Below are 23,950 nucleotides of genomic sequence, written 5' to 3'. Positions count from 1 at the left end.
GATGCACTCAAGCCGTTGTAACATGCTTTGAAAAGCAGTGGTCTCCAACTCCAATGACCTGGGGGCAAATGGCCAGGTTGCCTTCTCCGAGGGGGGCCGTGTTGAACGTCAAGTAAAAACCGGCCTGTTTGTTTTTGTTGTTTGCTTTTCTCCTGCACATTAATGACCTATTCAATTCTGTTTCATATTTTGAAAACGTAAAGTACATTTGTGTGGATTAATAAAGCATTGTGATTTGAAAAATGTATTTGTGGGGCAGATTTATCAATATATTATCACCATGTAGCGGGCCACATTAAATTGGCCCCTGGGCCTGTAGTTTGAGACCCCTACTCTAAACGATCCCGTTCCAAAACGGGCTGTTTCTGTGTGTGTAGCTCTAAATGTCAATGATTTCACCGCACCAATCCGCCAACATCTGCTTCTCAACTAATTTGAGGCGAGAAATTACCAATCCAGTCTACAAGGCCTAGTTTAAAAGTTTGTTCCCACTCTTCGCTGCCGATACGCATCTGGGGGAAAGCAGGATTGTTTTTGTTTCATGTAAATGTCATAAAATTAAATAAAAAGCATCTACAATAAAAACAGTTTTTATTGCTTTTGTTTTGGAGACACGCACAGCGGAGCGTGTGCCGCAGCCTCCAGTGAATCTACCGCATACTTGTTTTTCTGAGAAAGAAACGGCAGAATTACTTTTTGAATACTTACATTTCCTTCATCTGCAGGTTCTTCATGCACAGTTGGGATTGATGAATCCTCTTTCTTTTCAAAGATTTGTGCTGGTCTCTGCAAGCCAACAACAGAGCATTTCCCATGATAAGCTCTTGTCTTCAATTCTAGCGGGTCCGGTGACGCTCCAGCCGCCGGAGTTACTCAGATGAGGGTGGTTCTAATTCTACTGAACCCTGGATGAAGTACATAAGGGCTGCAAAGCTGAACGGCGTATTTTATGTATTTATGTTTTCTAAATATGCGGCTCACAGCAAACGGACCGGGTTATCTTAATTCACAGTCGGTGTGTTAGTAGGTCTGTCAGAGACCCAAATGTATGTGCACAAGCACTGAAAGTTTTTTTCATCATATGTCGCCTTTAAACCTATACAGAAAGGCGTTTGAGGATATTAAAACAATTATTGAAAACAAAATTTGAATGGTAAACTGCTACTCGGACCTCGTTTCATGACAAAGCAAACAAGGATACAGAGAATTAAACGTAGTGGTCTCGGACATGATGCGGAACAAATCACCCTCACCGCCCCATCGACACACCCATGGCTTTCATGTCTGATGAGTAAAACCTGTGCAGCGGTGCGGCTTCTCTCCACGATGGGTTGACAAATGTGAAGATTCTTTTTGTCTCTTCAGAGGGAACAGCTGAACCGTTTCTCTCCGCTGTGTCGCCTCATGTGCTCCCTCAGATTGTTCTTATAGGAAAAGCCCTTTCCACAAACTGAACACCGGAACAGTTTCTCCTTGGTGTGAACTCTGAAGTGTTCCCCCAGCTTACTAAGAGAGGGCCAGATTCTACCACAAATGCCGCACGTCCTGTGCATTTCAAAGTGAACTTTTAGGGTCTCTGAAGGCTCCAAATGTTTCCCGCACAAAGCACAATCTTGCAAATGCAATCTAGCGTGAAGCAGTAAGCCTTTGCTTGAAAGAAAAGGCCCTCCACAAACTTTACAAGGAAATGAACTTGATTCTTTTTTTCCCAACGGTTTCAGTTCATCAGGCGATGCCATTGATTTCTTGAAGTGCGACCTTTGTCCTTCGACCCTGTGCGTCTTCTCTAGTATGAGTGTGTTTAAACCTGACGGAGGTTGTCTGGTCTCCTCCCGACCTCCGTCACTGTCCTGAGTGTCAGTTTGAGAGGAGTGTGAAGAGAAGAGCTGCTCAGCACCAGCTGGTTGTAAAGCAGCAGCTGGATCTGAGCTACTGGCTGCTTCTGACACTCCCCAGTCCTCTCCATCAGCTTGTGTTTCCATCTGTTGAGTTGAGGTGCTGGCTACAGCTTCTGCCTCTCTCTCCTCCTCAGTTTGGCGCTGATGAAGCTGTGACCACTGAGCGCACTCTTCATCATGTTCAGTCTTCACGGGGAACTCCTCCTCTTCCTCTTTAATGTGCGGGGGCCCCGGCTCCTCCTGGCCCAGACCGGGGCCCTGCTCCTGCTGCTCAGGGGGAAGCTGCTCTTTACAGACAGAGAGCTGCTGGAGCTCTGGAGGCAACGCTGACAAACAAACACAGGGAGGAGAAACATCTTGTTGGTCACTTGGTCACGAACGACAAAACGCAACAAAAACAACAGAAGCTGGAATTTACAGCAGGGGGGCATTCAAAAACAGTATATTCAGACTTTTACTTGTTAGTGGTGATGGTTTCGATAAAGATTTAAAGGTGCAGTTTGTATAATTTAGTGGCATCTAGCGGTGAGGTTGCAGCTCACCACCAACTCAACACCCCCCCAGGTGGTGCAACATGGCGGCTCCCGTGGAGGAGACGGTGAGCGCCAAACTCATCAAAGTTCCTCTCTAGAGCCAGTGTTTGGTTTGTCCCTTCTGGACTCCTGTACAATCATGGCGGTGCAACACGGCGGCCTCTGTGAAGCGTACCCGCTCCCAATGTAGATGAAAACAGCTCATTCTAAGGTAACGCCAGAACAAGCATTCTTATTGTCATGTGATTAAACACTAATTAAAACATACTTATAAATGTTATATTCCATTTCTGACATGCCCGCTCTGTTACTTTAATGACATTCACTTTGGTTTGCACTGGCAGGTCACAGGATACCAAATTAAAATATACTGGAGAAGTCAGTACTTCAGTTCTTATGTGTATGTGTGAACTCAGCACTACTTGTTTTTTAAATTAATTTGTTTGTTGATTTTCTAAACTTTATTTAATACGGTTATATTTTTGTATTGTTAGAAATAGGCTCATATTATTATTATTATTATTAGTCGTAGTTATATAATAGTCATATTAGTTATCCTTATTGTTATAATGAATATTGCTATTATAAGATTAAATTAGATTCAACTTTATTGTCACTAGCAGGTACAGGTACAGAACCAATGAAATGCAGTTGACATCTAACCAGAAGTGCAAAAGAAGGATTTAAATACCAAAGTACTATATATGTATTATGTACAACAGTGTAAGGTTATAAATACAGGTTTGTCAGGAGTACAGGGGGATTATGTACAGAGAGTATAAATATACATTTTATATAAATACTAATATATATATATATATATATATATGTATGCAGTATATCTATGTATATTGTGCAGGTTTTGGTCAGGTTATGGAATATAAAAAAAAGTTAAAAAATTATTGTGCAGTTTTTTAGGTGATAGCAGTGCAAGGGAAATTGATGAAACAGTGCATTAGTGAGTGTAAACAGTTATACAGTGCAAAGCAGTAAATGTAAACAGGTGAACATTGCAGAAAGTGAAATGCAACACGTAAGCAGGTAACAACAGGTAAGCAGGTAACAACAGGTAAGCAGGTAACCATTTAAAAGTCCAGTGCTAGATGGGGGGTGGGGGTTTATTCAGCAGTGTTCCAGCCTCTGGAAAGAAGCTGTACTTGAGCCTGCTGGTGCGGGAGCGCAGGCTCCTATATCACTTGCCAGATGGGAGAAGGGTGAAAAGTCAATGGTTAGGGTGGTGTCATCCTTGACAATGCATTTGGCTTTGTTTAAGCAGCGGTCATGGTATGTGTTGTGGATGGGGGGGGGGGGGTATACAGCCAATAGTCCTCTGGGCAGAGTTCACTACTCGTACCAGACAGAGATGCAGTTTGTAAGTACGCTCTCAGTGGTACAGCGGTAGAAGTCCAATAGAATCCTAGGACAAAGCTGTGCTTTCTTAAGGGTCCGTAGGAAGTGAAGGCGCTGATGCGCCTTCTTCACCAGACTGGAGGAGTTGAGGGACCAAGAGAGATTTTCTGTGATGTGGACCCCAAGGAACTTTAAGCTAGACACACGCTCCACCTCAGCACCGCTGATATGGAGGGGGGTGTGCCCTGTTCCTGGTTCTCCTCAAGTCCACAATGATCTCCTTGGTCTTCTTGGTGTTCAGTTCCAGGTTATTGTTTTTACACCACGTAGTTAGATGTTGAACCTCATCCCTATATGCTGTTTCATCCTCATCTCTGATCAGGCCCACCACAGTGGTATGAAATACCAGTTGGTATCAACTGGTATTTAGTATCAACTGGTATTTAGTAACACATGGTATTTCGTATCAACTGGTATTTAGTATCAACTGGTATTTAGTAACACATGGTATTTAATATCAACTGGTATTTAGGATCAACTGGTATTTAGTATCAACTGGTATTTAGTAACACATGGTATTTAGTATCAACTAGTAGTTTGTATCAACTGGTATTTCGTCACAACTGGTATTTCGTATCAACCGGTATTTAGTCACAACTGGTATTTCGTATCAACTGGTATTTCGTATCAACTGGTATTTCGTATCAACTGGTATTTAGTATCAACTGGTATTTAGTATCAACTGGTATTTAGTAACACATGGTATTTAGTAACACATGGTATTTAGTAACACATGGTATTTCGTATCAACTGGTATTTAGTAACAACTGGTATATAGTATCAACTGGTATTTAGTCACAACTGGTATTTAGTATCAACTGGTATTTAGTATCAACTAGTAGTTCGTATCAACTGGTATTTAGTATCAACTAGTAGTTCGTATCAACTGGTATTTAGTATCAACTAGTAGTTCGTATCAACTGGTATTTAGTCACAACTGGTATTTAGTATCAACTGGTATTTAGTATCAACTGGTATTTAGTATCAATTGGTATTTAGTAACACATGGTATTTAGTATCAACTAGTATTTAGTCACAACTGGTATTTAGTATCAACTGGTATTTAGTATCAACTGGTATTTAGTAACACATGGTATTTAGTAACACATGGTATTTAGTCACAACTGGTATTCAGTATCAACTGGCATTTTGTATCAACTGGTATTTAGTATCAACTGGTATTTAGTATCAACTGGTATTTAGTATCAACTGGTATTTAGTATCAACTGGTATTTAGTAACACATGGTATTTAGTATCAACTGGTATTTAGTAACAAGGCTCAGCAACGTGAGCAGCGTCAATGAAGCAGAAGCAGGAAAACAACCTGGAGGGAATCAAACCGGTGACGTGTGAGGAGAACGCTCAGCACGAGTGATAATAAAAGAACAATAATAAAGCTGCAATGCGCTGTTACGGAGTCATAAACAATAGAAGGAGGTGGTGTTAAACAGGTGGGTGTGGAGGTGTGGAGGCTCCAGACCTGCAGTGTGCAGCACCACCTGAGGACTCCAAGCAGCGCTCACTAACTTGCTCAGCTCCATCTTTTCTCTTTTTAAGCGACAAACTTCCTCCTCGTGTCCTGAAAGCGTTTCTTCCATCAAGCCCCACATGTGCTCCGCATCTGGCCGCACTGGCCGCTGGAGCATCGCCCTCAGCGCCTCCGCCCTCTGCATCCTCTCTGGTGGGTCCGGAGCAGCTAAGCTACCTAGCCGCTAAGCTACCTAGCCGCTAGCCTCCGAGGCGCTGCTGGCGCACGTTGATGACGTTCCTTTGTGTCCTTCTGGTCCAAGAACTGAGAAGGGTCAGAATCTGAGAAACCTAATTTAAAACATACACGAATGAAATAATAACAATTGTAATTATAATGTATATAAGTAGAATAATAATTGTAATAGGTTTAATAAGTATTCTTGTGTATCTCCATTTGTCGTAGTTATTTAAACATACAAAACCCCTGGAAGGCTCCCGGCTGATAAGTCGCAAGGTGTGACGTCACTGAGCGGGTCCTTACGTTTTTACATTTACATTACATTTACATTACATTTACATTTACATTTACATTACATTTACATTACATTTACATTTACATTTACTTTACATTTACATTACATTTACATTACATTACATTTACATTTACATTTACATTACATTTACATTTACATTTACATTTACATTACATTTACATTTACATTACATTTACATTTACATTACATTTACATTACATTTACATTTACATTACATTTACATTTACATTTACATTACATTTACATTACATTTACATTTACATTACATTTACATTACATTTACATTACATTACATTTACATTACATTTACATTTACATTACATTTACATTTACATTTACATTTACATTTACATTACATTTACATTACATTTACATTTACATTTACATTACATTTACATTACATTTACATTACATTACATTTACATTACATTTACATTTACATTTAGTCATTTATCAGACGCTTTTATCCAAAGCGACTTACAAGGGAGAATAACATTCAAGCTACATTGCGACAGAGATTAGTGTTACAACAACATTCGTGTAACAATAAATACTGCAAGTGCGTTTTAAACTTCTATGAATCTAAAACATGTATTTGTCAACATTTTGAATCTTAGAGGTAAAGAACAAATGTACCTTCTGCAAAACTGAACAAAATACTCCCGATCGTCTTTTCTAGGGCTGGCCATATAGTCTTTGACATTTTGGGAAGGCTTTGAGAATTATTTACGCTGCAAAACACCACATGACGTCATCGTCGAAGGGACATGTACTGTTACTTCTTTTGAATGTAAAGATGAAAATGTATGCACTATTGTTAAGCTTTTAATTGTATGGGGGAAGTTCCACATCCATGAAGCTACATTTCTTCATCTTTGACGTTATTTCTCATAGAAATGGAACATTATGAAGAAACGCACGTCAGCAGTTAATTATTATAAGTGTATTCAGAAATGTTTATTTGAAGAAGCCTAAATGAATCTTTTCCATATTGTTATTGATTGTTTGTACATTCTTACACCAAATACATTTCTATAAGTCTATATCCGAGTTTTTTTTCTAGAAAGCCTCTGCAGATGAATGTATTGGTTTCCTCTATTTATTTGACTTATTTATCAGTTCATTTCAATGTTTTTCTTCAAACACGTTGATTAAAACCCCCGAGAGGCTCATAAGTCACGCGGGGTGACGGCACTGTGCCTTTATTTAATAATAACCCTCAAATCTCTCATAAAACGATACCAAATCAATACGTTTTTGAAATATATATTCCAAAAAGGCATTTGAAGACCAAGGATTGGTTTCCTCTATTTACTTGAGTAAATTATTATTTTGTTTTATAAATGTTTTATATTTTTCTATATTACTGTTATATTTATTATTATTATTATTTTATTTATTTATTAATAATTATTATTATTATTATTATTATTATTATTATTATTATTATTATTATTATTATTAATAAATTAAATGAGGCTGCTCGTCCCAGACCCTCTTCCGGTCTGGGAGCCCACCCACCGGAAGCATCCGCCCCATGAGCCTGAAGTAAACAAAGGGCCGCCATGTTGGAACGATGCTCCAGCGGCCAGTGCGGCCAGATGCGGAGCACATGTGGGGCTTGATGGAAGAAACGCTTTCAGGACACGAGGAGGAAGTTTGTCGCTTAAAAAGAGAAAAGATGGAGCTGAGCAAGTTAGTGAACGCTGCTTGGAGTCCTCAGGTGGTGCTGCACACTGCAGGTCTGGAGCCTCCACACCCACCTGTTTAACACCACCTCCTTCTATGATCTGTGCCTCACATCACCCTCCAGGGCTTGATAAAGTCTTATGTTCAACACACAACATGCTTCATCAGGCGTCTGCAGCTCCTGACAAACTCTTTACATGGATTCACTTCAAAGCTTCAACCATCAGCTTCAAGCTCATCAGGACTTTGAATCTTGCCTCCACCTGTTATTAGTGTCTCCACCTGTGGCTGGTTCTCCACCTGTGTCTCCACCTGTGGCTGGTTCTTCACCTGTGGCTGGTTCTCTGGTTATCTCAGGCTTTATTTTGTGCTGGACTCGCATCACTACATGTAGCAGTGTGTTTTTGAGGGCATTCCCTGCTGCTTTCGTAGTATCATTTGAAGCTTATTTCTCATGGAATCAGTGAATAAGTAAACATGTCTTTGTGTGGAGTATGACACAACTAGAAGCAGATGTGGAAGGCAGGAAGGGGCTCCTTCCATCACCCATGGACAAGGAATACAGAGGGTTAGGGGATCCAATCAACCTCATGAAGTACATGTTTGTATGAAGACATGATATAACATGTTTAGATATGAGTAGGATATGACTTATTAAGACATCATATGAACAATGTATTCAGACAATATAAATAAGAGTGAACGTCTTGACAGAGAGGCCTCTGTAAAGCAAGAGAATGGGGGCTTTCTTTGAGTGACCTGTGACCTCTCTCCAAGGTAGAGAGGGGTACTGAGTAATTATCTCCACATGGTGTCTAAGCTCAGAAAAATAGGAGACAAGGAGGAGTCAATGCTTCGAGAAGAATATACAACAATATATAACAATAATTAATAAAGAGTCTGATCTGTGCATCCAACTTACCTCAGGCGCTGCCTATTTGTTGAAAGAACCTGACAGTGGGCTTTCCTCCACCACACTTCCTCCAAACACTTGTTTGCTAACGTGAGGATAGAAGCTTTAATAGTCACATCAGGGCCTCCTCACACTCAGGGCGTGGCCACTTGGAACATCTACTCAGCTGCAGCTTGTCAAATGAAGCTCTGTCCTCCCTCAGCTCTGTGCTGCTCTCTGTGGCTCTAGTGTTTCATCAAGGTCTCTGTGTTTGAATGTGGCCGCCCTTCATAACAATGTGGGAACAAAGTTCAAAAGCTCAAATGTTTGACTGAGTCCTAGTTTTCCTCCTTGTGTTTGTTTGTCAGCGTTGCCTCCAGAGCTCCAGCAGCTTCCCCCTGAGCAGCAGGAGCGGGGCCCCGGTCTGGACCAGGAGGAGCCGGGGCCCCCGCACATTAAAGAGGAAGAGGAGGAGTTCTCCGTGAAGACTGAACAGGATGAAGAGTGCGCTCAGTGGTCCCAGCTTCATCAGCGCCAAACTGAGGAGAAGAGAGAGGCAGAAGCTGTAGCCAGCACCTCAACTCAACAGATGGAAACACAAGTAGTAGAAGTAGAAGTAGAAGTGGATCCACAGACTGAGACTGAAGACAGCGACGGAGGTCGGGAGGAGACGGCAGAACCTCCGTCAGGTAACTGCTTCCTGTGGCTGTTTGGATCAGTGTCGGCAGGTGATGAGTTCCTCAGTTTTTGATCCCCAGTTCAAGAAAAGTCCAAATACTAATAAATTGATGTATGAAGTTCTAGGCCTGTTTGAATCCTGTTGTAGTTTTTCCTAAATATCCATAAATGCTTCCATCGTTTGAGTGACTAGTGCACAGGAAAGCAGATCAATTACAATTTCTATGTTTTGCAACAAGATCAGCCTCCTCCTCCATTTTATTCCTATTGAGGTAATATTCCAACCTTGTAAGCGAGGTGTAAAAACCCTGTTCCTCAAAGCTCCTTGTGAATCCTGCCGAATGTTACTGTTTACAGACCTAGATGAATCGGTGCTATTCCGCTCAACGGTGTCACCTTCAAGGGAATCACTCATTTTCAGCATCAAAATGGCCGATGAGGCTGAGCTCTAGTTTCCGGGTAGCGACAGAGCAGTGAGTTGAGCCGGGGAAGGTGGAACTCCATCTCCAATCGCCGAATGAAGAGTGAAGTAAGAAACAAAGTAAAATAAGCGGTGTTGGGAGCTTTCTGTGCTGATAAGATCATATTTCCCGTTGTGAGAGATGCGATGCCGCTCGTTTGTCTGGAAAACCTCAAACTTTCAAGTTTCATTTCAAAGTCTCCGTTCAGAATGGAATTGAGATTGTCCGTTCATCTCTAGGGGGCGCTACGCCACAGTTTCTGGACCGGCCGGAGAGGGCTCTTCTTAGAGCCGGAGAGGTGGAGGACATGGCGGGGAGTAGGTTTGGTGTCCGTTTTGGTGCTGAGAACGGCTGGAGTTCCCCCTTGTAAGCGTTGCAGTGTCGTCAGGAATGCAGGGTTGGTTGTTTGGGAACCAGCGCAGCCTCTTGGCGGCTGCAAAGCTGCTCTCTCACCACACGGTGGGAGAGACGCTGTCGTGTCCTCACCCTGGTTGTCCGGCAACACGTTCCGGCACCTTGTTCTCGCTCGTGTTTGGGCCAACGTGCGCGGTGTGGTTTGGAGACATGGGCCTGGCTCTTTGCTTTCATGCAGATTGTGTTGAGCGTTACGTGTCGCCTGGGGAGCAGTGTCACATTTAGTCGACCACAACAGACAGAAAACATAGAAGAAACACGTTTTTTTTCCCAAACTTAAACACTAAAATATGGATCTGCAATTATAAATCCGTTTTCCAAGCTCATCCTCAAGTCACGCTTCCTTCTTCTTCGTTTCTTCCGTTCGGAAGCCGCCTCGCAAAAGTTCAGCCAACCGGCTTGTTTGCCGTGTTTTGGGAGGTGTGGGCGCCGGCTCCTCCGCGACCTGCGGTGACCCAGCAGCTGGCGCGCGGTGCAGCTCGGCAGAGACGTCCACGTGCTCCTACGCAGAAGCATGAAGCAGGCTGTACAGGTCACACGGGGTGATGTTTCTGAGTCTACGGGAAAGGGAGACGTGGTTGGAATCCATGTTGCCGGTCAGAAAACCACAAAACCAAACAAAGTACTAGTAAAGTAACGAGGAGAGGTCAGAAAGGAAGGCACTAGTAACTAGACTCGTAAGCACTAGAGCCGCGGGTAAGGCGAGGAAACGATGAGAAAGAAGTGCATCAGAGAACACAAAGGCTCATGGGTATTATACCGTACGTCATGGAAACCAGTAAGCATTACATTATCAAACACAAGTTCAAAGATATTTTATTGAATGAGCAACCAACCAACACAATACACTCTGGTGATGGTTCTGTCATCACCCTGCGCTAATCCTCTCTTCTTTCTTTTCCTTTCTCCTTCTGTTCTTCCAGGAGCAAAATCCCAGTCGGCCCGGACTCGGTCCGGCTCCTCCCCTTCGTCATCTCAGCTCTTCCTCCACAAACGCAGGAAGAGGAGTCACCGCGAGCTTCACTTCCAGCGGCTGAGAGGCGGCGTGATTGGAGCAGAGAATCTCCTCCCCTCGGCGGCCTCTCGGCCAATAGGAGCCTCCGGAACCGCCCGCAGCCGGAGCGACGCGCCGAGACCTCACGGCTGTGGGCGCTGTGGGAAAAGCTTTGGTCGGCGAACCGATCTGAAGAGGCACCAGAACATTCACTCTGGGGAGAAACTGCACCGCTGTGCACAGTGTGCCAAGCGCTTCAATAACGTCAGTAATTTAAAGACGCACGAGCGTATTCACACGGAAGAGAGACGATACCACTGTGAAGAGTGTGGGAAGAACTTTCGATTGAACGGCGATCTCAAAGCACATCGGCGTATCCACACGGGGGAGAAGCCGTACCTCTGCGACCGGTGCGGGAAGAGGTTTAGCAAAAAATGTAATTTGAACACACACCGACATATACACGCTGAACGGAAGCGGCACGGCTGTCTTCACTGCGGGAGGAGCTTCCGCGCCAAAGGAGACCTCAAAGTCCACCAGCGTCTCCACACCGGGGAGAAGCCGCACCGCTGTGCACAGTGTGGGAAGAGCTTCAATCACAGGGAAGGGCTGATCACACACCAGCGGAGCCACACGGGGGAGAAGCCCTACCACTGCCCGCAGTGCGGCAAGAGCTTCAGCCAGCTGCAGAACGTGCTGAGGCATCAGCGCACGCACACCGGGGAGAAGCCCTACCCGTGCTCCCAGTGCGGGAGAAGCTTCCGCCAGTTGGAAAACCTCAAGACGCACCGGCGCACGCACACCGGGGAGAAGCCGTACAAGTGCGCCCGGTGCGGGAAGAGCTTCACGCGCTCGTACGGCCTGAGGAAACACCGCTGCGTCCGGGCCGCCGAGTAGACCTCCGGTGGCCGCGGCGTTGTCTTTCCCACCGACGCGCGTCCAAACGGGAATCGCAGAGGAGAGCACGCGCGTCCAGAGGAGCCGACCTCGGCTTGGTTCATCGTCCGGTCACAGGCCTCCACCCAACAGCCCCACGCTCTGGTGCCTCGGGTGTGTGTTCAAATGGAATATAGCGCCGCACAAGCATGACAACCTCACTTGATAAGTGTGAACCGAACCAAACCCAGCGGCGGCGGGGTCATGGCTCCGGCCCGGTGTTCGCGGCCATAACACGCCTGACGTCACGTCAACGGGGCGCCGCTCTGAGGCGGAGTCGGGTTAAACCCCGACCCTGCCGCACACCTCCAACCTTCAAAGTGGATTCCTGCTGAGAAGAAGCTGGTGACCTGAAAACATGAATTCAAGTCAACAGGATTTTTCTGGCTGAATCAAAGAGTTTATAGTGAAATAGTGGAAGTTGATGGAATTGTGTGTTACTCTAAAGACTCTTTTTCATGGTATTCTCTCTCTTATGTGTCCTGAGATTCATTGATTCTCTCTTTCATGAAACATTCCTGTTACTCCTCTGACACCTAGTGGACATCTTAAGTTCATACAATGTATTAGTTAGTGATGGGAAAAATGGATCAGGTTGTGGATTCAAATGATATCTAATAAAAAGGTAAATATGCTCAATAATGGAGGAAATTAATTATCAATACATTATAATAAATGACAGATGTCAATGAATACAAGATGAACAAATATGAAGGAACAGTAAACTGAAGAGAAACACATACTGTATATATCTACCATGTTCAAAAACACGGAAGAAGAAAGTAAAAGATGTTGAGGATAAAGTTAGATGAAGGAATAAAGAAGTACTTCTACAAGCAGCCTGCAATGGTCAAATGGCGAAAGGCCCCAAATCCTCCAGAAGGACAGAGGTTTCTAGTAAAACATGGTCAATCCAACATCCTGTCCACAAAGCCCCCACCCCCCCGTTCCCCTGGCGGCTTTCAACCTCTACAAGGGCTTTCTCTTCTGTGTTTACTGAATGGTTGAAGAACAAAACACAGGTTTTACAACCCTTTCCCAAGCTGTCTCCAGTTAAAAGATACCATGAGTTTAGCAAAAGTAAGAGGGAAAAATTCCCTCAATAAAATCAGACAAATAAAACACGATAGTAATACTAACTCTTACTGATTTGATAATCAGGAACCGAACCAAACCTGGGTAGTTGGAGGTGGCCGACCTGTGTCCTCCTACAGTCTGGTCCTGTCCATTGCCCTCTGGGTTCTTAACCTCTCTGTGGGTTTGGAGTTTTTCTGCATTTGCGGTGCTTTGGGCTCAGAATGTTCTTGCGGCTGTGGGGTGTCTATGCGGCCGCAGCCTTCTGCTGCTTGGAGGCACTATGATACGCTTCTGACCTTATACGCCAGCACTCATTGGGACAGATCCCTTTCACACACAGGTGGACACAAACTGCCAGCAATCCGCCTCATACACTGCCCCGAACCACCTCCTGATTACGTCATGCTCCGTTTTTGCTGTAGTCGTCAGTGGAAGACGCCACGTGCCGCAATCGTTCCAAACATTGTCGATTCAAGTATGATTGGTCAGACACGTTTGTTTCTTTCTGTTTCACTTGCAGTGATCATCTCCTTGTTGGAATAGCAATGAACATTAGTTGCATAATTGATCAAGGCATGATCATAGTCCTCTAAAGAGGGGGATTGGTGGCGGCCATAAATGTAGAACAGAAATGCTGTGCTCGTCATCCCCCAGGTCACCCAGAGGAGTTTTTGGAAGCTGTTCTTAATAATGAATAAAGCTCGGCTTTGCAGGTTGAGAGTTTGAACCCCACTCGCATGAGAAACTCTGTCTTGGATGCAACGGCACAAACACCCTGTGTGTAAGCCCAGCCTGCTGACAGGTAAAAAAGAACAGTGTCAGTTGTGGACAGTCCATGACTTGGCAACCACTAGCCACTAACTGACTGTCTGGCTGTGTAGGAAGGATTTTCAACTCAAAGCTGTATACATAGTTCTGCCCCTTCTAGGTAAGGCTAAGATGTAACAACAAACCATCCCCCAGACAAACAAAGCCATGTACATGTTACATGTTTTATTGGGAATAGATGAATCCTAAATTGATCTACAGGGTGTAGCCAGGCCAACGCGATGTAACCTAGTTAGACGCTTTAGGTCGATCAAAGCCAACAATTTCTAGAATAAACAAACATTGATTGGTCTTACAGCGTCCATATTCTGCAGATTCATTAATTATCATTAATCATTAACACTCAATGCAAAGTCAATTCACTGGTTTCCCTGGAGTTGTAGACATCATAGTTGGCAGCCTATTAGGATACAGAATGCATTAGATCACGATACATAAAAAAAGATTACAAAAAGCCTTTGAAATGGACGACAGTCTTTCCATTTTGCATCTCAGACTTTTGTAAAACTGCAAGTCCTCCAGCTCTGAAAATGAGAGTAGGAAGCTTCAATTAACTTATTGTTACTCCTAGTTAATCTAACAATGTGATTCCTAGGAGAGGTTCTCGGACGTTTGAGTACAGGCCCTGATCTACTGTGGAGGCCCAAGCACTTGAGAGTGAACAGTTTGGATACAACAATGCCCCTTCATGTAAGATGAGCGATTGAAACTCTTCCCACACAGTTCACAACAGTAGGGTTTCTCCCCAGTATGAATACGCTGATGTGTTTTGAGATAACTACTATTAATAAACCTCTTCCCACACTGGTCACAGCAGTAGGGCTTCTCTCCTGTGTGAATACGTTGATGAATTTTGAGATAACTTCTCGTATTAAATCTCTTTCCACATAGTTCACAACGGTGCAGTTTCTCTCCTGTATGAATGCGTTGATGTCTTTTGAGATTACCTGACTTAAGGAAACTTTTGTCACACTGGTTACAACAATTCCCCGGTGTGTCTCTCTGCTTCCGGGTGGTTCCGGAGCTTCCTATTGGCTGAGACGCTGCGGAGGGGAGGAGACTCTCTGTTCGGATCGCTCCACTTCTCAGCTGTTCGACGTAAAGCTCGCTGTGACTCTTCCTCATGTGTTTGTGGAGGAAGAGCTGAGATGAGAAGGAGAACCGACACCCAGGGCAGGAAAATCCATGAGTCTTCACCGCTGGAAGAACAGAGAGAAAGAAAAGAGAGCGGTTTACCAAGAAGGTGGGCCATGGCAGAAAGATGGCCAACTGTTCTTTTCGTGCCGTACCACCGCGCTGTGCTGGGACCCGTGAACCTGCTTTGTTTTGCCAACTGAGCCGAGCAAAAGTATCCGTGCTGATTTTAGCTCCTTGTTGGCCTGGAACCAAGTGACCCGACTGTGGTCAGCCTGAGATAAGCCAAAGGGAAAATATGGGGCTTTTTTTTTGGGGGGGGGGGGGGACAGAAATGCACAACCTCAACCTCTTAAAAGCCTGGAGGGAGGAGGTCCCGGTCCCTTGGTGACAACGGTGGTTGAGAGAGATGAGTTGGCTCCGGAGATCCCAAGGTCTAATCCCCCCATCGCCGTCCCTTGTGAGACATCTGTCGCTGTGCCAGACAGCGTAGGTCGCTGTGGTGCAACAGCCAGCCCAAGAAGGGTGTGGTTGGGTGGAGGGGGGTGCGGTATGTGGGGTACCACTTGGGCCCACGGCTGGACAGCACAGCGGTGGCTGTGGCCTGTCCAAGGCCCAAGACAACAGATCAGGTGGGGGGGTTCTTGGGGAAGACGGTGTGAAGGGGGCGGTGGCAGGCGGCCGGCACGCTCCTCGGGCAGTGGTGGTATGTGGGTGTAGCGGGGGTGTGGCTTTTTATGTGCTGCAGGTGGGGGAGGGAGCGGTGGCTCAGCTGTGAGTAGACAAACTGATTGACGGGGTTTTGAAAACTGCCATGTTGCTCATCTGTGTCTCACAGCCAAGCCGGGTCCTGACATCCCAGACGACAAACCCAACACTACTAACAGGTAGGGTGAGGGACGCCAGTGGGCAGAGCAAGTGTCAACTATTTATTTTATTTAAATAATTCTGTCCTATGTACTACAGGCCCCTGCTTTGAGTTCATCCAAAATGACTTGAGGAAGAACAGACTGTTCACTGGCACCTCATGTCTCCATTCATTTGACTCACTAGCCCACAACAAGATACATCTATGCACAGTAGTTAATTTAACTATGTTATCCAAGTACACACACGTATCATATTATTACTTGAATTGGGGATCAACTATTGAGGAACTCATAACCTGCTGACACTGATCCAAACAGCGACAGGAAACAGTTACCTGACGGAGGTTCTGTGGTCTCCTTCCAACCTCCGTCACTGTCCTCAGTGTCAGTTTGAGAGGAGTGTGAAGAGAAGAGCTGCTCAGCACCAGCTGGTTGTAAAGCAGCAGCTGGATCTGAGCTACTGGCTGCTTCTGACACTCCCCAGTCCTCTCCATCAGCTTGTGTTTCCATCTGTTGAGTTGAGGGGCTGGCTACAGCTTCTGCCTCTCTCTTCTCAGTTTGGCGCTGGCGAAGCTGGGACCACCGAGCGCACTCTTCATCATGTTCAGTCTTCACGGGGAACTCCTCCTCTTCCTCTTTAATGTGCGGGGGCCCTGGCTCCTCCTGGCCCAGACCGGGGCCCCACTCCTGCTGCTCAGGGGGAAGCTGCTGGAGCTCTGGAGGCAACGCTGACAAACAAACACAGGGAGGAAAACTAGGACAGTGAGACCAAGTGGAAGTGGAAACTTCAGTAACATCTTCCAGATCTTGTTCTTAAGAACAGTTAGTAGACGTAGCAGCAGCATCCTCTTGCTGTGCGCACTCCACTAGCTCCCATAGATGTTGTGGCAAGACCACATTTAATGATTTGGGTCAATGTAGATAAACCGATTGGGTAAAGAAATTCAAAATTTGTGTTCATAAAGTAAACACCCAAATCGCTGGTACTTTTGATAGATGGTTTAATTTGATGGTTTAATTGATGTTTAAACTACTGCCCCTGGAGTCTGTTTTCCCTCTCTTTGTACTACCTTCACTTGGCTTAGAATTGGCAGCCCAACTCATGCATACTTTTGTATTGTAAGATACAATGTGATTAGGTGTATGACTGTAAACCTGTTTGCATTCAGTATGTTATATTTGTATGACACATATATACCACATATCACATATATACCACATATATACACTGTATCATATTATATAATTCATTATAAATACACTGATACAATATTCTATAGTATACGTATATTCTATGTTATCTTACATTATATCGTAGCTTATATTATTATATATATTACTATGTGGTTACTGCTGGCTCCGTATACATGGCGTACGGTCATCAAGCTGCGTTTTTTGTTGTTGCTACATAGTTAACACAACTAGCTGGCTGCATTGCTAATCGTAGCTATGCATAGCTGCTAATCAAATACATTCTGTTTGTATTTTTTCAGGCAAACCAGCCTTTGAAATGCTCCAGCGTCATCCTGACTGTGTACCGTCATTACACCTCAGGCAAACAGAAGTCAAAGCAACGCACACCAAGCAGTTTAACCGGGGGTGTTATTATGAAACCCCCTACAGGGCTCACCCTAACTTTTAAAAGTGGTTGCCAGGCTTGTAAACCAGGCATCAACTTTTGGTTGCCAAAACCGAATATATAGTCCCCATCTTTAGTCACCGTATATTTTGAGTAATTAAGATAGTATGCTGTCTTAGTTTTAACGTAGTATCAGAGAACGAGTCCACTAGTTGATCGATCACAGTTAGCATCGCACTCTTTGGTGGATGAAAAAGAAAAAAATTCTGAAATGAAACTTCATTAGCTTCGCCATTGTCTATAAAACGCACGTGCAGCATTGTGGTTCCGACTCTAACGGCGGTATTTAAATATCAGGAATGCAATGTCCTTATTTTTATGTTTAAAAGTGGTTGCCAAAGGGGGCAACCAGAGGCCAAAAAATGGTTGCCAATTGACTCAAAGGGGTTGCCCAGGGCAACAGTTACTGTCGAGCCCTGCATCTGGTAAACCTGTATACTTCGAACATAAACTCCCTTGTCATGTAGACTGCATGAACAGCGTTATTCATACCTTGCACACTACATGTTACCATCATAAATTATGAAAAATTACTCCAATTCTGAATCTCTTTATTTGTGTCACAAAATATTGATTAGAACAATCTTCAGGTAAATATGTGTTAATTCACAGTACCAATGTAGTGCAAATACAACAGTTAAAATAAGTAAAGTGGCAGTGTCACCTTCAAGTACTGAGCTATAAAAAGGCAAATATATAGAAAGAAATTAAGAGATACAAATGATAGACACAAACTATTGAACAACAAACAGTGTCTGTGTTCAGTGATAACTAAGGGAGATAAAATACAAAAACAAGCTTGCGTTCCACGGATTCAGGTCGTCTGTGTGCATGTGGCACAGAGCCCCGGCTCGCTTGCTGAACAACACAAACAAAGGGATGTATCCTACAATGTGGCTACCCAGAATGCAACACGCAATCAATCCTTCTTTGCACACATGGGCCTATAGAGGCATAGCACTACGCACACACATTCTGCAACTGTATTTGTGTATTGACAATGTGGAGCTGACTTCACAGTACTGACAACGCCGTCATATTTGGGAGGGGGTTGCGTCACAGTCAACGCGGTGGTGTTGACTGTGAAGGTGCATCAGCATTCTTACCATTAAAAGATGGCTCGGAGGTCTTGTTAGGTGAACAACTGCCACAACCATCTTGTGTGACACCTTGATCCTTCTTTTTCTCCCTTCCTTTCTCCATTTTTGTACATTTAGTATATTTAAGATATTTCTCTATGCAATTGAACAGAAGTGATCCTCCAAAAAATGGCGACCGGAGTCCATAGCAACCGTCAAACCTCACTTTCAGTATGTATATTAGTCTGAATCATAGGTTTTAAAATGGATTACATAAATCATATGGATTTCTTTAGTCTCATTTAATAGTAATGGCTACTAAGCAATTAATAAACTAATCGATTAATCAACTAATCTCGCCGCCGTAGTATGGTATATTACTTAGAGGTCTATGTCTACCTATCATGTGGATTTATTCATCCAATCCATTATCAAAATGAAATATTAAGTCTTATGGTATTTATAGCGTAAAGAGAAGACAATAAATGTGCTTTTACCACAACATCTACGGGAGCTCGTCGGGATCTAGTGGAGCTCGAGCAGCAAAGGATGGTGGGATCTCCCCCTCCCTCAGAATGATTGACGGTTTGATATTTATTATCTATCAAATGATTATGAACGAGAGCACGTGGTGTTGATATCAATCAAAGTGTGCCTGCTTCCACACCTGCTCTGTGCAGCACAACTCGGGGACTCTGCGCCGCGTCCAGTAACTGGCGTTGACCGTTGTTTTCTTCTTGTAAACGAGAAACTTTCTCCTCGTATTCTGAGATGGTTTTCTCAAACAATCCTAAAATCTCCTCCACGGCCGCGGCCAGAGGACGGCGGATCCCTGCTCTCAGGGCTTCTAACCTCCACATCTTACCACGGCGGACAAACTGCGGCGGAGGAGAAACGTAAACAAGCCGCGCTGACGAGCTTCCCGACTTCCGGTGCGTCGCTGAAACGCCCCCCCCCCCCCCCCGGAAACAAGATGGTCCACGTGGTTCCTCGGTTAGGTTTATTCCAAATTTAAAGCACAAACAATATATTAGTTCGATGAGAAATATAAATTATTAAGATAAACAAGTGATTGATGTACATTACGTTTTTGTAGCAGCGCAACAAACTACGGAGGTAATGCAAATGGTGGTGAATTCTGAATCCACCTGACTGAGGAACTATGTAGTCCCCGGTGTTTTTGAGGGAACCTTTTCAGTGACACACCGGAAGTCCAGAAGCTTTTTTTTCTCAAGCGCAAACAGATGGAAAGTGACGCGTCAGCTCCTCAGAACGCGGAGCACAAACAGAAACAGAATTATAACTTCATAAAATACAAAAACAGAAATGCATTTATTTATCATGTATTTCTTTTTATTATGATAAATACACAAATAAAAATACATCCATTATGAAGCATAAATAGTACATATATTTTTATAACAAATAACACAGAATAAAATATTTTCCAAAGCATCAATAATGTTCAGTAGTTTTATTTTTATTCATTTTTTATTTTTTTGCTGTGTTCTTTTTCACATACTTTAGTGATTTGCAGTACAGTGATTGTTCTGTCTTTAAAAAAACAATAAGGGCTGTGTCTTAATACATTTATATGTATCGATTAAAAAGGTACTTAATATGAATAAAGTATTCAGCAAAAATGTTTTTTTTAATCCTCAATTTTGATTCCAAATGTAATATAATTTCTGGGAACGGAGGTTTTGATTCCAGCCCATCATATACATCATACCAGAGAATAGAAATAAGAGTTGAAATAATTAACATCCACTCACACACAGGTTGACATTAATCCCCCATATTTAGTTTTATTTGGTTTTCATCTATTTTGACAACACTTACATTGTATTATATTACATTACATAACATTACATAACATTACATTATATTATATTATATTATACATGTTATATTACATTATGTTATGTTATGTTATATATATATATAACATATATAGGTTATATAATATAAGTTATATAATATAATATATATTCTATTATATTATATTATATTATATTATGTTATGTTATATTATGTTATATTATATTATATTATATGATGTTATATTATATTATATTATATAATATTATGTTATATTATATTATGTTATATTATATTATATTATATTATGTTATATTATGCTATATTAAATTAGATTATATTATGTTATATTATGTTATATTATATTATATGATATTAAATTATATTATGTTATATTATATTATGTTATATTATATTATATTATTAGGTGGGGGTGGTAGCTCAGGAGGTAGAGCTGGTCTTATGTAATCTAAAGGTTGCAGGCTCCTCCTGCTAGCATGCTGTAGTGTCCTTGAGCAAGACACTTAACCCCTAATTGCTCCTGATGGCTGCGTCCGTCGGTGTTTGAATAATTGTAAGTGGCTTTGGATAAAAGCCTCTGATCAATGACTACATGTAATGTAAATGTAATTATATTATATTATATTATATTATATTATATTATACTATATTATATATTATTATATTATATTATATTATATTATATTATATTATATTATATTATATTATAGTATATATTATTATATTATATCATATTATATTAAATCACATTATATTATATTATATTATATTATATTATATATTATTATATGATATTATATTATATTATATTATATTATATTATATATTATTATATATTATTATATTATATTATATTATATTATATTATATTATATATTATTGTATTATTTTATATATAATTATATTATATTATATTATATGTTATATTATTATATTATATTATATTAAATTATATTATATTATATTATATTATGTTATATTATATTATATTATGTTATATTATGTTATATTATATTATATTATATTAAATTATATTATATTATATTATATTATATTATATTATATTATATTATATTATGTTATATTATATAATGTTAGATTATATTATATTATATTATATTATATTATATTATATTATATAATATTATATTATATTATATTATATTATATTATATTATGTTATATTATATTATATTATATTATATTATATTATATTATATTATATTATATTATGGTATATTATATTATATTATATTATATTATATTATATCATATTATATTATATTATATTATATTATATTATATTATATTATATCATATTATATTATATTATATTATATTATATCATATTATATTATATTATATCATATTATATATTATTATATTATATTATATTATATTATATTATATTATATTATGTTATATTATGTTATATTATATTATATTATATTATATTATATTATATTATATTATATTATATTATGTTATATTATATAATGTTATATTATATTATATTATATTATATTATATTATATTATATTATATAATATTATATTATATTATATTATATTATATTATGTTATATTATATTATATTATATTATGTTATATTATATTATATTATATTATATAATATTATATTATATTATATTATATTATATTATGTTATATTATATTATATTATATTATGTTATATTATATTATATTATATTATATTATATTATATTATATTATATTATGTTATATTATATTATGTTATATTATATTATATTATATTATGTTATATTATATTATATTATATTATGTTATATTATATTATATTATATTATATTATATTATATTATATTATATTATATAATATAATATTATATTATATTATATAATATTATATTATGTTATATTATATTATATTATATTATGTTATATTATATTATATTATATTATATTATATTATATTATATTATGTTATATTATATTATATTATATTATGTTATATTATATTATATTATATTATATTATGTTATATTATATTATATTATATTATGTTATATTATATTATATTATATTATGTTATATTATATTATATTATGTTATATTATGTTATATTATATTATATTATATTAAATTATATTATATTATATTATATTATATTATATTATATTATATTATGTTATATTATATAATGTTAGATTATATTATATTATATTATATTATATTATATTATATTATATTATATTATATTATATTATGTTATATTATATTATATTATATTATATTATATTATATAATATTATATTATATTATATAATATTATATTATATTATATTATATTATATTATATTATGTTATATTATATTATATTATATTATGTTATATTATATTATATTATATTATATTATATTATATTATATTATATTATATTATATTATGTTATATTATATTATATTATATTATGTTATATTATATTATATTATATTATATTATATTATGTTATATTATATTATGTTATATTATATTATATTATATTATGTTATATTATATTATATTATATTATGTTATATTATATTATATTATATTATATTATATTATATTATATAATATTATATTATATTATATTATATTATATTATATTATGTTATATTATATTATATTATATTATATTATATTATATTATATTATATCATATTATATTATATTATATTATATTATATTATATCATATTATATTATATTATATTATATTATATATTATTATATTATATTATATTATATTATATTATATTATATTATATTATATTATGTTATATTATGTTATATTATATTATATTATATTAAATTATATTATATTATATTATATTATATTATATTATATTATATTATATTATGTTATATTATATAATGTTAGATAATATTATATTATATTATATTATATTATATTATATTATATAATATTATATTATATTATATTATATTATATTATATTATGTTATATTATATTATATTATATTATGTTATATTATATTATATTATATTATATTATATTATATTATATAATATTATATTATATTATATTATATTATATTATATTATGTTATATTATATTATATTATACTATGTTATATTATATTATATTATATTATATTATATTATATTATATTATATTATGTTATATTATGTTATATTATATTATGTTATATTATATTATATTATATTATATTATATTATATTATATTATGTTATATTATATTATATCATATTATATTATATAATATTATATTATATTATATTATATTATATTATATTATATTATATTATATTATATTATATAATATTATATTATATTATATTATATTATATTATATTATGTTATATTATATTATATTATATTATATTATATTATATTATATTATATTATGTTATATTATATTATATTATATTATATTATATTATATTATATTATATCATATTATATTATATTATATTATATTATATTATATTATATTATATTATATTATATTATATTATGTTATATTATATAATGTTATATTATATTA

General features: G+C 38.1%; 4 protein-coding genes across 5 annotated transcripts in view; 2 read left to right on the top strand and 2 right to left on the bottom strand.

The window, feature by feature from the left end:
- Positions 1-5,515, bottom strand: part of LOC307239227 (uncharacterized protein) — a gene marked incomplete at both ends in the record, with an annotated part of 90,094 nt that extends 84,579 nt beyond the window's left edge. Inside the window, one exon of the mRNA XM_080012557.1 lies at positions 5,323-5,515. Coding sequence (XP_079868683.1) covers positions 5,323-5,515 — 193 coding nt within the window. The remainder of the gene's footprint in view (positions 1-5,322) is intronic.
- Positions 5,516-7,476: 1,961 nt separating this feature from the next.
- LOC307241367 (uncharacterized protein) lies at positions 7,477-9,216 on the top strand. Its single transcript, XM_080015423.1, has 2 exons — positions 7,477-7,608; positions 8,816-9,216. The coding sequence occupies exons 1-2, from the start codon at positions 7,479-7,481 to the stop codon at positions 9,196-9,198; spliced, it is 513 nt and encodes a 170-aa protein (XP_079871549.1). The 5' UTR covers positions 7,477-7,478; the 3' UTR covers positions 9,199-9,216.
- A 1,552-nt stretch (positions 9,217-10,768) lies between these two features.
- Positions 10,769-13,363, top strand: LOC307239216 (uncharacterized protein; the record flags this gene model as incomplete). The annotated part of the gene is made up of 2 exons (XM_080012546.1): positions 10,769-10,778; positions 10,924-13,363. 2 exons carry the CDS (start codon positions 10,769-10,771, stop codon positions 11,889-11,891), a joined length of 978 nt encoding a protein of 325 aa, XP_079868672.1. The 3' UTR covers positions 11,892-13,363.
- Positions 13,364-13,985: 622 nt separating this feature from the next.
- Positions 13,986-19,469, bottom strand: LOC307241353 (uncharacterized protein). 2 transcript variants are annotated; one of them, XM_080015403.1, is made up of 4 exons: positions 19,224-19,469; positions 16,174-16,566; positions 14,783-15,034; positions 13,986-14,359 (listed from the first exon to the last, which is right to left on the bottom strand). In XM_080015403.1, the coding sequence occupies exons 1-4, from the start codon at positions 19,414-19,416 to the stop codon at positions 14,256-14,258; spliced, it is 942 nt and encodes a 313-aa protein (XP_079871529.1). In that variant the 5' UTR covers positions 19,417-19,469; the 3' UTR covers positions 13,986-14,255. The 2 variants fall into 2 exon arrangements, with proteins under 2 accessions (XP_079871529.1, XP_079871530.1); XM_080015404.1 differs by having other exon boundaries at positions 13,986-14,235.
- Between the last annotated feature and the right edge of the window lie 4,481 nt (positions 19,470-23,950).

Source organism: Zeus faber (assembly GCF_960531495.2).
Source record: "Zeus faber genome assembly, chromosome: 1".
NCBI classification, from domain to species: Eukaryota; Metazoa; Chordata; class Actinopteri; order Zeiformes; family Zeidae; genus Zeus; species Zeus faber.
This window is presented reverse-complemented; position numbering and strand designations above follow the sequence as displayed.